This window comes from Leucopleurus acutus, assembly GCF_964270905.1.
Source record: "Leucopleurus acutus genome assembly, chromosome: 10".
NCBI classification, from domain to species: domain Eukaryota; kingdom Metazoa; phylum Chordata; class Mammalia; order Artiodactyla; family Delphinidae; genus Leucopleurus; species Leucopleurus acutus.
The window spans coordinates 3,765,603-3,781,367 of NC_139153.1; the positions used below are offsets into that span (position 1 = coordinate 3,765,603).

The 15,765-nt window shown below is 44.0% G+C and overlaps 1 protein-coding gene across 1 annotated transcript in view; it reads right to left on the reverse strand.

The window, feature by feature from the left end:
- XPC (XPC complex subunit, DNA damage recognition and repair factor) overlaps window positions 1-15,765 on the reverse strand; it is a gene marked incomplete at its 5' end in the record, with an annotated part of 33,530 nt that overhangs the window by 16,768 nt on the left and 997 nt on the right. Inside the window, 6 exons of the mRNA XM_082848732.1 lie at window positions 2,034-2,154; window positions 2,431-2,588; window positions 4,102-4,186; window positions 5,106-5,229; window positions 7,486-7,604; window positions 9,569-9,764. Coding sequence (XP_082704858.1) covers window positions 2,034-2,154; window positions 2,431-2,588; window positions 4,102-4,186; window positions 5,106-5,229; window positions 7,486-7,604; window positions 9,569-9,764 — 803 coding nt within the window. The remainder of the gene's footprint in view (window positions 1-2,033; window positions 2,155-2,430; window positions 2,589-4,101; window positions 4,187-5,105; window positions 5,230-7,485; window positions 7,605-9,568; window positions 9,765-15,765) is intronic.

Sequence of the window (15,765 nt, forward strand, 5' to 3'; positions counted from 1 at the left end):
ATAGAAAATTGGACTTTGTCAGAATTAAAACTTTTGTGCATCAAAGGACTTCATGAAGAAAGTAAAAAGACAACCTACAGAATGGGAGAAAATATTTGCAAAGCATATATCTGATAGGCGTCTGGTAACTGAAATATATAAAGAACTCTTACAACTCAATAACAAAGACAAAGAACCCAATTTTAAATGGGCAAAGGACCTGAACAGACATTTCTCCGAAGAAGATAAACAAATGGCTGATACGCATATGAAGAGACATTAACCCATCATTAATCATTGGGAAAATGCAGACCAAAGCCACAGTGAGTACCACTTCACACCTGTAAGGATGACTATAATCCAAAAAATGGAAAATAACAAGTGCTTGTGATGATCTGGAGAAACTGGAATCCTTGTACTTTGCTGGTGAGAAGGTAAGATGGTGCAGCTGCTATGTAAAACAGTTTGGCATACAATTACCATATGACCCAGCAACTCTACTTCTAGGTATATACCCAAAAGAACTGAAAACAAGTACCCAAATAAATATATGTACACACAATGTTTATAGCAGTACTCTTCACAACAGCCAAAAGATGGAAAACAACCTAAACGCCCATCAGTTGACGAATGGATAAGTGAAATGTGGTCTATCCATACAATGGAATATTATTCACCATAAAAAGGAATGAAGTTGATACATGTTACAAACGTGAATGAACCTTGAAAGCATGCTAAGTCAAAGAAGCCAGACACAAAAGGTCATATGTAGTCGTCCCTCGGTTATCTTTGGGGATTGGTTCCAGGACCCCGACGGACACCAAAATCCGCAGATGCTTAAGTCCCTTATACAAAATGGCAGAGTACAGCTGGCGCTCCCTCTATCCTCGGGTTCTGCATCTGCGGATTCAACCAACTGCAGATATAAATCTGGTTGGCAGTCGGCTGAATCCGTGAATGTGGAACCTGCAGATAAAGAATGCTGACTGTACTGTGATTTCTTTTATATGGAATATCCAAAATATGTAAATCCATAGAGAGAGAATGCAAATGGGTGGCCGCCAGATACTTGGGGAGGTGGGAAAAGGAGCAAGAATGGGAGTGACTGTGTAACAGGTACAGGGTCTCCTCCTGGGATAGTAAGAGTGTTTTGGAAATAGATAGAGGTGGTGGATGCACAACACTGAAAATGCACCGAGTATCACTTCTTTAAAAAAAAATATTTCTTTGCTTAATAAAACTACACAAACAAAACAGTACATGCACAGATATACGTGGGAACAAAGTCTGGGAGGATGACACTGAAATACGAGTGTTTTTCTCTGGGTGGTGATATCACCGCACAATTACTGTCCAGATACCCACACTTTTTCAAGCCAAATTGGAAGAGAAGTAAGATGCCAGTCATTTGGTCTCTAAAGATACAAAAAGTCTCTTTCCCTAAACGGAATCTGAAGCTCAGACAGAAGTATATGCATCAACAGAAATCTTCCAGGGATAAAACCACATTTCTACCTATTTTTGTTTTATTGAGACAGAGCCTTACCTAAGGGTATTTTAAGCATGAGACAAAGCCTGTCTACACACAAACTCTTCGCTAAGACTCCTTTTGGACAGAACCCTACTCACTGCACGGCCACCTGCCAGCATCTTCACCCAGCTTGGAAGGTAAGGAAACACTTTCTTAAGGATTTCAGCAGCCAATTTGAAAAAACATTTCCTTGGGACTTTTAAACACGATTTTTGAATACTGTAAACAATTCGAGGGCAGCTGACCAAAAATTAAGTGCTTTAATACACCAGGACACCAAGTAAGAGACAGGAGAGAGGGCAGCTTTCAACTCACACGTGGGCCCAATCCTGTCTCCAATGCTTACCAACCGAATGACCCTAAGAAAGTGATTTAACCTCTCTGAGCGTCAGTACCTGTTTTTATTTTATGAGAACTGAGCAAGGAAATATATGTAAAACAGCTGGAATGGTATGTGGCACATGACTGCCATATTCCCCAGCTAACAGACCTAATGAAAACAGTGCTGCCAGGAGTCACTCACGTGGACCAACTCTTCACTGTCTCTCGCAGAGTAAATAGCAAACCTTCTCTCCAGCGTCGTCTGCAGGCCATCCTGCTCATTGGTTGAAAGGTCTGCATTAACTGTAAATGTTCCAATGAACCTGGAGAGAAATCAGGCATTCCTTTGCGTCAGACGTCAGGGCAAAGAGGAACTCTGTTCTTCTACAGCCAAAACACAGAGCGGGGTGTCTTGGGAGCCCCGCCTGCCAGTGCCCCTCTTCCCAGCCTGTCTGGCCAACTCCTGAAGACCCAACTCACACCCTCCCCCTGGGGAGCCTTCCCAGCCCCTCCAGGAGGGTCTGTGGAACTGACCTGCACCCAGCCTCTGAGACACAAATCCTACACTACGCTCTGCAGCACAGGGCTGAAGGCCCTACCATTTCGCCAGGTTTGACAGGTAGCTGACGTCCACGTCTTGAGGTGGCACTTTGGTAAAGCGAGTTGGGACGATGGAGAGGCCGATGGCACGCAGATCTGGCTGGTTGCAGATGCTATTTCGATAGAAGCCATTTGCCAGCAGACACAGAAGGTGAACCTGGGGAGAGGGAAAAGGGAAGGCTGAAAACCAGTGGGATTTTTGCTGCCAAATTCAAAGACGTTTTGCGGACAGGAAATATTTGTTGTCATTTCTACATACAAGAAAGTAAAAATACTAACGCTGCCATCTCCCAAGACTCTGTCTTTCATCCCCTCTTCTCTCTAGGTACTCCTTCCCTCAAAGAAACAATCACATCTCAAAGCTGCAAAATACAAACTTCCTTTTTCTCAAGAGGTCTTATCTTTTAGAGGTACTGATACAGCCTGAAGGATTTGTGGATGAAATGTTACAAAGTCTGGTGTTTGCTCCAAAAAGATCAGGAGGAAACGGAATGGGGGAGAGCCGCTGTCGCAGCTGGGATGGGATAGGCCGTGTGCACCTCAACCCCACCCCGGTGTGTGTAATGCCTCCGCCGCAGACCCACACGTGTCCCCACGCCTGCGCGCCACCCCAGCCTACCCCAGCCTTCCCCAGCCTCCGGAAACAACCACGAGGCTGTCTGCTCCTCCTCCCACTCAGCTTTGCATCATTTCCCCTCAAGGCAGTCCCCCTTCTTCCTGCCTATAGCCGGCCTGCTGCAGCCCATGCTCCGCCCTTCTCCCCTCACTTAAGCTTCACATCTTGGAGTCATAGTCATCCTCGCCTTTCTTTCACCTCCAACACCAAGGGGTAAAAGAAACCCAGCCACCTGGCTCGGCGCCCAGGCCTGTGAGGGCGCCACGCCAGCTCTCCCCTCGTCTCTCCACCCTGACTCCGTGCACCCCTCGGCTTCTGCAGCTGCTGCAGGCAGTGCCCCTTCCACCCTGCGCATCACTACACTCTCCCTAGCTGCCTGCTGCCGGTCAGAGGAAAACCAAAGTCTGCCCTTGCCTCACTCTCCATGGGCCTCCAGCGCATGCTGCCTCCTAGATGCAGGCCCCCTGGCTGTCCCACCAGCCCGGCCACCACTCGGCCTTTCTGCGTCTCCCTGTGCCATCCTTCCTCCTGACCCGCCCCATCCTGTCTCCTAAATAAGGCCTTCCTCGGCTACTGAGGCCCACACTGATCTCTTTCCTTGTTCTATGTCTCGAGTCTCCCTGTTTTGATGTCTTTCCTGTTCCCTGTGTGAGATCAGAAACTCCTGAATGGTAGGAAACAAGCTTCATGCAAGTCTCTCTCCCCACAATGCCAAGCACCTTGCTAAGGCCCCAGTGTGTGTTCAGGAAGTACCAGCTGAAGCCAGAAGCCACAGCAACTTTAGCTGAGATCAGAACCAACGTTATTAAACAGCTGAGAGAAGGGATGGGAGGACAGTGCCTGGTATTAGCCCCTGCTGCCCGCCCGGCACTGAGCTACGTGCTTTACACGTGCTTACTCCTCACGCCCATCCCCCCAGGCAGACACTGTTATCACCCCCACTTCAGGAGCGAGTCAGAAACTCACCAGGTCACACAGTGAGTGGGAGCCCAGAGGCAGGGCTGACGGAAATCCCAGTTCCCCTGCATACCACCCTCCTCCTTCCCTGCCGTACCTTGTGTGTGTCCTCACGGACTTCCTTATTGAAACGTTTCATCATCCTCCGAAGATATGTCTCAAACTCCGTTTTTATCTTTTCACTGCAATGCACATTGAAAACTCGGAGGATGAAGGGTGAAGGCCGACCCCACTCTCCCGTCAACGCCTTTCAGCTGCAATGACTGAGGCTGTGCTACTCAGCAGACCTGCAGGCTGGCTGTTCCCACTCCTCCTTACCCGCGAGCCCTGGCCCAGGACGTTCCCTCCCCTTGCTCGACCTGCGCCCACCCGCCATCCAAGCATGCTTCAGAGCCCGCCCTCCAGGACGTCCCCTCTGACTGTTCCGCCCCCAGGACTGACCGGCTCCTCAGCACACACTGCCTTACGTCAAGTTAGCGCACGCTCGTTTGTGCGATGCTGTTCTGCTGTAAAATCTCTCTCATGTCTGTGTCCCAAGCATCCTGAGGAAAACCTGAGGCTTCCTGACTGCTATTGTCTCCCTCCTTCAGGCCTAATAACGTGCCCATCACACGGGGGCCTCAGGAACCAATTAACTACCAGAAGACACGCTCCATATGGCCGGGCTGCCAGGGGCTGCTGAGGGCCTGGGGACCCTGGAGAGGAGTGGGGGCCCTTAGCCGCAGCAGGCACTGCCGCAGGCCCTGCAGTGACATGGGGAGACGAACAGCAATGCCGGGTCAACCTGAGGGACGCAGATCGTGGCGCATCCACTCACAGCAGAAATGTTACTTAACCTCTCTGAGTCTCCGGCTCCTCATTCGCACACTGTCCTAAAGACGGAGTAAGATGACGGGCAACCTGCAGAGCCCCTGGCACACCTCCTGCCCTAGCCAGGACACAAAGGTGTCTCCTTCAGTCCTAAAGGTGAGCCCAGGGCTCTCTCACCTAACGCTCCTGACAGCTCTGACACTCAGCCCGGGTCTCCTATGTGTTTTTCATTGAGGAGCAGCTGCCAGTGATGATACGTGACAGAAACTAGAAGCAAGTGCTTAATCGTACCTTCTTTCTCTTGCCTTCACCTGCTCTGGTGTTTCAATTTCTATCTCCACGGGCTTCACGGGCAGAGCGGATGTAGAGAAGGCTGCGCTTTCCCCCACGTCACCCGGCACGGGCTCACTAACTTCTATAAACAGTAATTTTTAAAATCAATAATAATAATTATCGTTATAATAGATACTGTACCAAACAAAATCGAGGTTCTGCTGGGACGGAGCAAGTGAGGAATGGGTGTGAGGTAGGAAACCATAGAGACCATGTTCTGAGTTCCTAGGAAATGCCAGGCCCTGTGCTCTTACAATCTAACTGTCTCATTAACCTGCACAAGAACCCAGAGAAACAGCCCTCAGAGGAAGAACCTTAGGCACAGAGATAGGTGAATTAGATACAGACCCCTGGTATCATGGAGCTAATGCTCATCTGTGTGTGATTTAGAAGAGACTTAGGGAGCAATTTCCTATTCTCTGTATCACTATGGTAACGCTCACAAAAATTTGCTTTGTAGAGAGGCATGACTTCCCCATTCAACTGTAAACTTGTACTGAATACACAGCAAGGCATGCATCTTTATCTTTCTCCGCTACACTGCTTATAAACACCAGCTGAAATAAATTAAATTTGCTGAACTGTGAACTTCATTAGCAAAGTTCCTTTCAAAGCAGCTCTGGGCCTAGAAGCAATGACACCCCACTGGCAATGACAATACCCAGTGCCAAGACCTTGGTTTCTATGTACCTGTTCCTACTAAAATGAACCAGGGCTTCTTAGAGAAAAAAAAAGGCCAATTCCAGGTGTGCAGCAAGGGAGTATAGAGAGATCCTGGAACATCTTATTGTGCCAAAGAACAAAAACATTCTCAGAAACTAATGAAGCCATGTCAAAAGGACTCTGTAGGGTAGCTGGCTCAAAGGGGCTCCTGCTCGCCAAATGTGGGACAATCCAAAGATCAGAAAATGTAATGATGATAACTGATAACATTGAATTTTTAAGTCCATAGTGATACCCAAAATAAATAAATACAATTCTTAAAAGGCAGAGCTCTTCTTTACAGATCAAAGTCAGCTAATAAATATACATGAGATGACAGAATCAAAATATTTGCAGTGCTCAATATAATAATCTTTGATTCAGTCAAGATCATTGACGCTTGCTAAAACCATTAAGTAGAAAGTGACTGGGGAACAGGATATTCACACAGAATCAGAGTCCCACTAGAGATGGTAAATTACAAAAGGAAAATGTACCTTTACATTGGCACAATCAGGCAGTACCACAGACATGATCAAACTTAGCATCGGCAGCGGTACAACCTGACATTAGATGCCTCTGAATGGATGCACTGTGAAGTACAAAGCTCTGAAGTGTTCCTGCCAAAAAATGTTTAATCTAAATATAACTAAGTCTTTGGCCTCACCTTACAGTTTGTAAGAAATCCAGGGGGCATTCAAACAAGGTTCCCACCATCACAAACCACAATATGAGACATTCTACGATACAAGAGGCCAGGACTCCACCAACACAAAACAAAACGAAACAAAAACCCAGTGCTATGAAAAGCAAAAAAAAAAAAAAAAGAGAGGAAAAACAGTTATAAAGGATAGTTTTATAACAATTAGGGACTTAATTTAGGTATGATAATGGTATTTCACCATGCAGGAGAATGTCTTACTCTTAGGAAATGCATGCTGAAGCATTTACAAGTGAAGAGTCAGGATGTCTGCGACTTACTTTCACGTGGTTCCACAATGCAGATTTACAGAAGGAAAGATGCTGGTGCATTCAAACGGCACAATGGTAAAGTTAGTGAGCCTAGGTGAACAGTGTATGGACTACGTGTTCAATTTTTTTGTAGGTTTGAACACTTTCAAAATAAAAAGCTGGGAAAGAAAAGTCACACTAGGGATGGTGACATTAGGGGCTATGTATTGTGAGTATGTGATGCAGCAGGCCCAACACATTTTCCCACAACAACCTGGAGCCTAGACTGTGCCCAGCTCACGGTAAGTGTTCGGTGTTTACCAACTGTCACCAGTGGAAAAACTCAGCTCGGACAGCTGGAGTTACTCACTCACCCAGCTGCACAAGTGGCAATGCTGGTCTCTGAGCCAGGTATGAGCACCCGCAAAGCCCGGGCTCTATGAGACGATGCGGCTTCTCTATCTCATGATCCCCTGCATGGAGCACCACCAGAGGAAGAGAATATACAACGTTCTTTGCTAACCTGGTCATGACTTTTTCCTTACATCAAAAGCAAGTCCCCTACTGCAACTTTGTTTTTATTAGTTTCAAAAGAAAAGGACAGGATTGCAGTGACATGACTCCAAACAGAATCAAACAGAAAAACAGCATCAAACAGTTCTGAGAACAGAGGAAGACACTTTACCTTCTACCTCTTCCCAGTCCTCCTCACTCTCTTCCTCGTCGCCCCCTTCACCCCCACCTTTGTCCGCAGCAGCCTCTTTCTCTGGACGGTGCACCTTCTTGAGGGCACTCGGGAAGTCCCTGTGTAGAGATCACAGGAGGGAAGATGAAGAAAAGCTCAGACATCCTAGGGCTATGTTTAAACTAAACTCAACTGTAAGGACTCCTTCTATTTACTGAGAAACTGTTGCAATTAGTTGATGATTTGTGAGCTCTGAGCCTCACTTCCTCCATTAGCCCGGGTCTCAAGTTCCCGCCAAGATGTGCTCTGATCACAGGTCGCACACTAGATGTGCTGTCAAAACAGGAGGAACATGATGAACCTACAATCTAGAGCTGTGTGAAGGCAAACAGCTGTGTCTGTAAATGATACAGGGCAAGTTAGAAAAAAACCACAAAAATAATGTGAGTCCCAGAAGTAAAAGCTGTGATGTCTGTGTGCACACACGTGCAGCCAGACGCCAGAAAGAAGAGGAGAGAAGTCACATTTGCGGATCCTACCATGAGCCAACTCAGAAGATTGTTTCCCCACCTCTGGGAAATAAGACAAAAGGAGACTGAGGTTGGTAGAATTTTAACTTCTAAGTAAGTGGGGATGTAACTGAACACAGGTGTGTCATAAGGAACACGGACAACTGGAAGGGTAAGGAGAGAACTACGTAGATACGGAGCTGGCTAAATACTGGCTCAAGAGTCAACAGTTGCTAATATGCAATAAAATTGTGCAAATTCACACATAAAATATGTTCAGGGAATTGAGTTACTTACAGCTTTTGTAAGACTGGACACATGGTATCCAGTGAGAATATGACCCAAGATTTTAGCACAGACGTTTAAAATAACAAGCCTCAGGCTTCAGCTCTAAAAAGACAAACACTCCCTTTTTACCCTGCCACTTCCTCTCAACACCACAGCAACAAAAATGTCCCCTTAGAGTAAAAGTGGCAGAAATGGCAACTCTTAACTGAGAGGGAAAGGGGGACCAGAGCTTTCCCTGGCAACATCCTGGTCTATCTGTTTGTGAATTTCTATGCAGAAAGAATTCAACAAGTGGGGAGAGGCAACTGGGAAGCAGTAAGCTCAGAGGCATTCGCAGGAAAAGTCTAAGAGGTGAACGATGGTGGAAAATCCACATGCTTCCTTGCGCTCCTTCCCACAGCTGCCCTGTCCTGGCCTACTTTCTGAGCCAGGACTGGAGGTTGCTGGAAAAGCTGACACTAAGAGTGAGGGTTTATTTCTGAAACAAAGAAGAAACTACTGCCTCTCTGTTTGTCCTCATCCTCTCCCCTCCCCAATTTCCCTAGGAGGCAGATGATCAAGTGTTGATTGTTCACCACATATTAATATGTTCATTCACTGTCAAAGGCCCTGCCCTAGACACCACGGGGCATAAACAAATGAACCAGTGTGGGTCCAGCCGTCTGAGCTCACAGTGGTATATGGCACGGAAACAAGTAAGTGTAACACAAGGCGGATCAGTTACACTCTTACGAGATGCAGCAAGAAGTCCGAGGAGGAAAAGGGGGAGGAATCAATTAAGACTGTGGAGGGGATGACTTCTGCTCTGCATCTTGAAGGTGGAAGAAACCGTTCCAGGCAGAAGGAAGAGCGTGAGCATGTGTCAAGTGAAGGAGGGAAGTCCAGCTGGGCAGGGGCGGAGCGCACCCGAGGAGAGCAGGACAGGACACGGCCAGACGTCAGGGAAATGCCTCGTGTATGAAATGTCTTCGTGGTATAAAGAGTACTGGACCAGGAGTCAGAAGACCGAGGTCTCATCCTGGTTTTAGCCACCATCTAGCTGTGTAACCACGAACAAATCACTTTCTGAAAGCTGTCGTCCTCATCTGAAAAGTTTGGGAGGTAAACTATATAATTGCCAAGACTCTTCCCAGCTCTTACTAGTGGTCTGAGCTCTACCTAGAAGAGTTTAAAGATCCCACCTTTTCCACACATCCCAGTGACAAGCAAAAAGAGTAGGTTTTCTTAGTCACACTTCCCTGATGGGAACAATCAAGACCTGCTCAAGAGGTTTTCAGCCATCTCACCTGGAATCTTCCCCATCACTGAGGGCTTCATCCTTAATAACCTGAAGGTTTTCGGATTTAACAGTCACTTTGGCCGCTTTCTTTCTTGCTGGACCATCTGCTGGGCCCCCAGAATCACCGAAGCCTCTCTTCCTCTTTCCTTGTGAAACTTTTGAGAGAACACTCTTCTTTGGAGGTTTCTCATCTTCGAAGACATCTAGATGACCACACAGAACATGAGATAAGGGACAATAGGAAAGGTGGAGACACGGTAGCTTCATGGGCAGGGTCATGAGAAGTCCTCTCTGGTAACCTCCCTCTAAACCTCCGTCACCATCCCATGCTGGGTCAGCAACCAGCTTTCAGCCTCTTCCCACCTCCAGCTGGTCTACACTCTACACTCTTCCTTTATCAGCACTGTATTCTACTCCTCCTAAGACTACAGACACACCACCACATGACTCATACAACCTAAACTGCAAACCTTGAATTTCAGCTAATATCCAGCAAGGAAAATTCATCAATCCATTAATTAACACCTTGCTTATTTACTACCTGCCAAGACTAATTATTTATTTTAGGGATAATCCACTCCTATTAAGTGAAATGATTCAAGTTCATAAACATGTCTGAGTGTCCAGTTTTAGCACAACCGATTTCTCCTAATCTAAGTTCCTGTCATCTTTCAAACCCAAACACTACTCAAAACACATACATTATGAAATCTTTCCAGTCTCACCTCAGTGCCACTCTCAGCAAACTTAGGGTTAGAATGAGTTAGCAGTAACTCAAAAATAACTTTATTTTCTCAAAATAATTATTGTTTCTTTTTTTTGTTAAAGGGAAATATAAAAAATGCATAAACTGTTGCTTTTAGTTCAACTAGGGTATCTAAAAGCATGGTCTGCTTATTAACATATATTACTGTTATATATATTTATAATATATATTAATATGACAGGGAAATATTTTCTATTTTATTATAAATATATTCATGCAAATTATCTTAAATCATCTTCTTTTGCTGCTGCAGAACTCTGCTTCAATTAACTGTGGAAAACAAAAATACCCTAGCCTTCACTGAGGTTCCAAAAGGAGCTGCAATATTAACCTAAAATATCAAATTAATTCATTCCTTTCATCTATGGTTTGTCCTGCTGACTCTCTGGATAGGTATTTATATTCCCCAAGAATACAATTTTGCATGGGGAAAAAAGACTCTCCCTTTTGATCTAAACAAAATCATAACTTAATTTTAATAAATTTCACCTTATAACAGCATTTGTTTTAATGCTGGTTAAAATCACTGATTCAGTTCTGTTTCTTTAAAATGTTTTATAAAAGAAGAAATTTATGCATTCCCAGGTTTTAAACATTTTAATGGAAACAAAATATTTCAAAATTATTTATTAATAATCTGGAAACAGATTTCTTATTTCAAGGCCAGAATTTGCTTAAAAGTTTATTTATGACTTGACAGTTTGGTAGGGCACCCTTAAAAACAGGGTTTCTAGATCTTACAGTGGTTTTTAGCCCTTTGTTAATAAGCAAAGATGTTAAATACTCCACTTTACTAATCTAAAGATGCAGGTGGGAGGTTGCTCCAGAAGCACTATTTCTTCCTCACCAAAATCACTTGGTTGGTTAAAAGGCACAGCTGTGTATTTTTGTGTTTTGAAGAGAGAGGTTGAGGAGTTAAAAGTGAGAACAAGGGAAATAAACTGTGAATCAAAAAACTGTTCATAGTATCATTATTCATAATATCCAAAATTTTTAAAATCTGAATGTCTACCCATTAGATAAGCATCAATTATGGTACAGTCACACAATGATATGTAATTCAGTCATCTTTTAAGACAAAGGAAAATGATATATGATAAAATGCTAAAAATGCAAAATTATTTTAATAGTATACTTTCTACTTCACACAAAAAAATACACAGACTAGAAGGAAATACACTATTATTTAGTGGTGGCTGTTTCTGGATGGCAGACATACGGATGACATTTTTTTCTTTATTCTTTGCTGGTTTTTTTTTTTTGTTTTTGGTGCCACAGTATCAAGAGGCTATTATCCAGATATTCCATGCAAATGGAAACAAAAAGATAGCTGGGGTAGCAAGACTTGTATCGGACAAGACAGACTATAAAACAAAGTCTATAATAAAAGACAAAGGACATTATACAATGATAAAGAGGTCAATACAAGAAGATATCATTCATAAATATATATGAACCTAACATAGGAGCACCTGAATATATACAGCAAATATTAACAGAAATAAAGGGAGAAATTGACAGCAGTACAATAGTGGGGGACCTTAACACCCCCACTTACATCAATGGACAGATCATTCAGACAGAAAATCAATAAGGAAACAGTGACCCTGCGACTTCCCTGGTGGCACAGTGGTTAAGAATCTGCCTGCCAATGCAGGGGACACAGGTTTGAGCCCTGTTCTGGGAAGATCCCACATGCCACGGAGCAACTAAGCCTGTGTACTACAACTACTGAGCCTGTGCTCTAGAGCCCGTGTGCCACAACTACTGAAGCCCGCACGCCTAGAGCCCGTGCTCCGCAACAAGAGAAGCCACTGCGATGAGAAGCCCACACGCTGCAATGAAGAGTAGCCCCCCACTCGCCAAAACTAGAGAAAGCCCGTGCACAGCAACGAAGACTCAACACAGCCATAAATAAATAAATAAATAAATGGGGAAAAAAAGGAAACACTGACCTTAAATGACGCATTAGACCAGATGGACTTAATAGATATCTGCAGGACATTCTGTCCCAAAACAGTACAATACACATTCTTTTCAAGTGCACGTGGAACATTCTCCAGGATAGATCACATGCTAGCCCCAAAACAAGTCCCAACAAATTCAAGAAGACTGAAAATGTATCAAGCATCTTTTCCAATGACAACAGTATGAAACTAGAAATCAGTGACAGGAAGAAAAAAGAAAAAAATACAAACACATGGAGACTAAACAAGATGCTACTAAAAAACAAAAACAAAAAAAACAATGGATGAATCATGAAATCAAAGAGGAAATCAGAAAATACCTTAAGACAGTGAAAATAAAAACACAATTTTACAAAATCCACAGGATGCAGCAAAAGCTTCCTTCTAAGAGGGAAGCTTACAGCAATACAGGCCCACCTCAAGAAACAGGAAAAAATCTCAAACCACCTAACCTACCATCTAAAGGAATTAGAAATATTACTCAGCCATAGAAAGAATGCAATTTTGTCATTTGCAACAACATGGAGGGTATTATGCTTGGTGAAATAAGACAGAGAAAGACAAATACTGTGTTTTCGCTTATATGTGGAATCTAAAAAATAAAACAAATGAACAAATATAACAAAACAGAAACAGACTCAGATACAGAGAACAAATTAGTGGCTACCAGTGGGGAAAGGGGTGAGGGGAGAGGCAAGATGGGGAAGAGGATTAAGAGGTACAAAGGACTAGGTATAAAAGCAGTAAGTTACAAGGATGCAATGTATAGCACAGGGAATATAGCCAATATTTTATAATAACTTTATATGGAGTAGAGTCCAATATCAGATCACTATTGTACATCTGAACTAATATTGTAAGTCAACTATAATTAAAAAAAAAAAAAAGAGGCCATTTTCCAGGACTCTCCAAGATCTAGAGCTGTCTACTACAGTCAGCCCTCCATATCCCCCTGGTTCTGAATCCACAGATTCAACCAACCTCGGACTGAACTTTGGTTGAATCTGCAGATGTGGAACCTGAGGATACGGAGGGCTGACTGTACTACACTGTTACGTAAAGGATTTGAGCATCCGCACATCTTAGTATACATGGAGGTTCTGAAACCAATTCTCTGCAGATGCCGAGGGACAACTGTCTAACCAGCCTCCTTGACCTTAACCAAGTAATTTCAGCAGGGCATGAATTAACCACTGGGGCTTGATTGGCCAGCCACTGATTTACTAAAAAAAACACCTGCTTAGAACTGCCAGCAGCACCTCATAGCACTAAGAATAAAATGCAAACTCCTTAGTTTGGTCTCCAACCTAAGGGTCCTACTCACGTCTCTCACCTCAATTCCAAAACATTCCCTCCTATGGGTCTTTAAACTTACTGATTCCTCTGTCCAGAGCTCTCTTCCCCCACAATGTCCTACAAAAGGCTCCTTCATTACAGTCAGTAATGGGCTCAAAGTATCAAGTCTTCACACAGGAGTTCCTTGACCACTAATTCTGACAGTCGCTTCTTCCCTGTCCCCATGTCAGCTTTATTACAGCAACCTGTCCTACCTTCTTCATAGCTCTTATCACCATGTGAATTTATTTTTTAACTTACTTGTCCTACCTACCCTTCCCCAAAGATTACAGGCATCATGAGAGCAGGAACCTTGCCTATCCTGTTCACCGCTATAATTCCAGTGCCTAGCACAGGGCCTGAAAATAGCAAGTGCTCAGTAAGTAGCTGTTGAAGGAGTTAATGAACTACATTGATGAAGGATTTAACATTGAGATTAAATATGGAGAAACCAGAGGTGCCCTAATGGAAACAAAGATATAACGTGGAAGACTATTTTCTTTGTCCCCAGTTGTTGGAAGCAGCCAAGTGTCACGTTCATGTGCATGCACTGAGGTTCTGGTAAAACCCAGACTATGGTGCTGTTAGACAGTACACTGGAGAGTCACCAAATCAGTGTCACCTGCGGCCAAAACCACAACCAAATTGCTCCTCTACCCAACCACATCAAAGCTGATAACTCTTCCCGGAAGCTACATTGGAAACTTACTGCAGCTCCACTGGCTCGCAGAGCGTGAGCGAAGCTTAAGTGCATCCTTGCCTACATGTAGGCTGAATTGATATGAGCTAGCCCATCTGATTACTTCACCTGGACCATACCAGGAGCCTCAGGGGATGAAAATTCACAGCCACCCAGCAGGTTAGAATTAAGTTTCACAGACGAGGTCCAGAGAGGCTAAATTATTTGCCTCTCATATATAACCCAAACACATATAACTACTAAATGTTGGAGCTATACCAACCTGGTGCCAAGGTGAAGTGTTTAGCTGGGAGGAATGCTACCCAGGCTGGTGGCATTTCCAATACCTTTTGATTTCAAAACAATTTTTTAATTGCCACGTATTCAGAATACATTCCCTCTGACTAGAATGACAACCCCTCTTCACAGCCGTTTGCTGAAATATTACCTATTCTTCAAGTTGCAGACCAAACATAACTTCTTCAGAGAGCATGTCCCAATTTCTCCCGATTATTCCTTCAGAAGTCAGAAAGCCTTATACCTTATCCCATGAAACCACACGCTGTCTTGGATATTTTTTTGGTAAATGTGAACACTACCCTACTCTGATCTCCAAGAAACCTCTATCTCCCATGTCACCTAGCTCGTGTGCAGCAGACATTAGGTACTCAAAAAATGTTATAGGAATGAGTCAACGAATAAAATGGAACTTGTAGTATTACCTGTGAGGTAAATCACCTTTTAAGTTTAGAAATGGTTACCATTTGACTATTTCCTAATGAATGATGGCCTTAAAATATGTACAGAATCACAGAATTACTGAATCTATGTCACAGGAGCCCTTGATGGTGACCTAGGCTAATCGTCTACCCAGTTATATCAGGTACCCCAGAAATCCATTCTACAGCATGCATTATGCAATTATTTATAATATTTATTGAGTACTTAGTATACGCAGAGAAGGGGGGGAGGACAAGATAGGATACAGCAAAAAAATAAGACATTCTTACATAAGCTTAAATTCTGGTAAGACAGGTCAAAAAGGAAGCAAATAAATGAACAAGATCATTACAGATGTGGCATAGGCTGTCAGAGCCTCTGTCACGAGGGGTACCTGGGAGACCACCTCAGGCAGGATACTCGAGGAGTGCCTGGGTTGAGACCTGGAGGAACAGAAGTGAGCCACGGCAAAAGCCAAGGAAGAACGTTCTAGGGAGAAGGAACATCAAAGGCAAAGGCTCAGGTGAAAAATAACAGCGTATCTGAGGAACCAAACGGAGGCCAACAAGGAGGGTATCTGGCAAAGAAGACAGTGGTAGCAGACAACAGAAGAAGCAGGAGCCATATCACGTAGGATCTTGTAGGCCATGGTGAGGAATCTGGATTTTATGCCAAGAGCAATGGGAAGCCACAGAGCATCTGAAGTAGGAGCATGGCAAGATCTGATATTTTTTTTA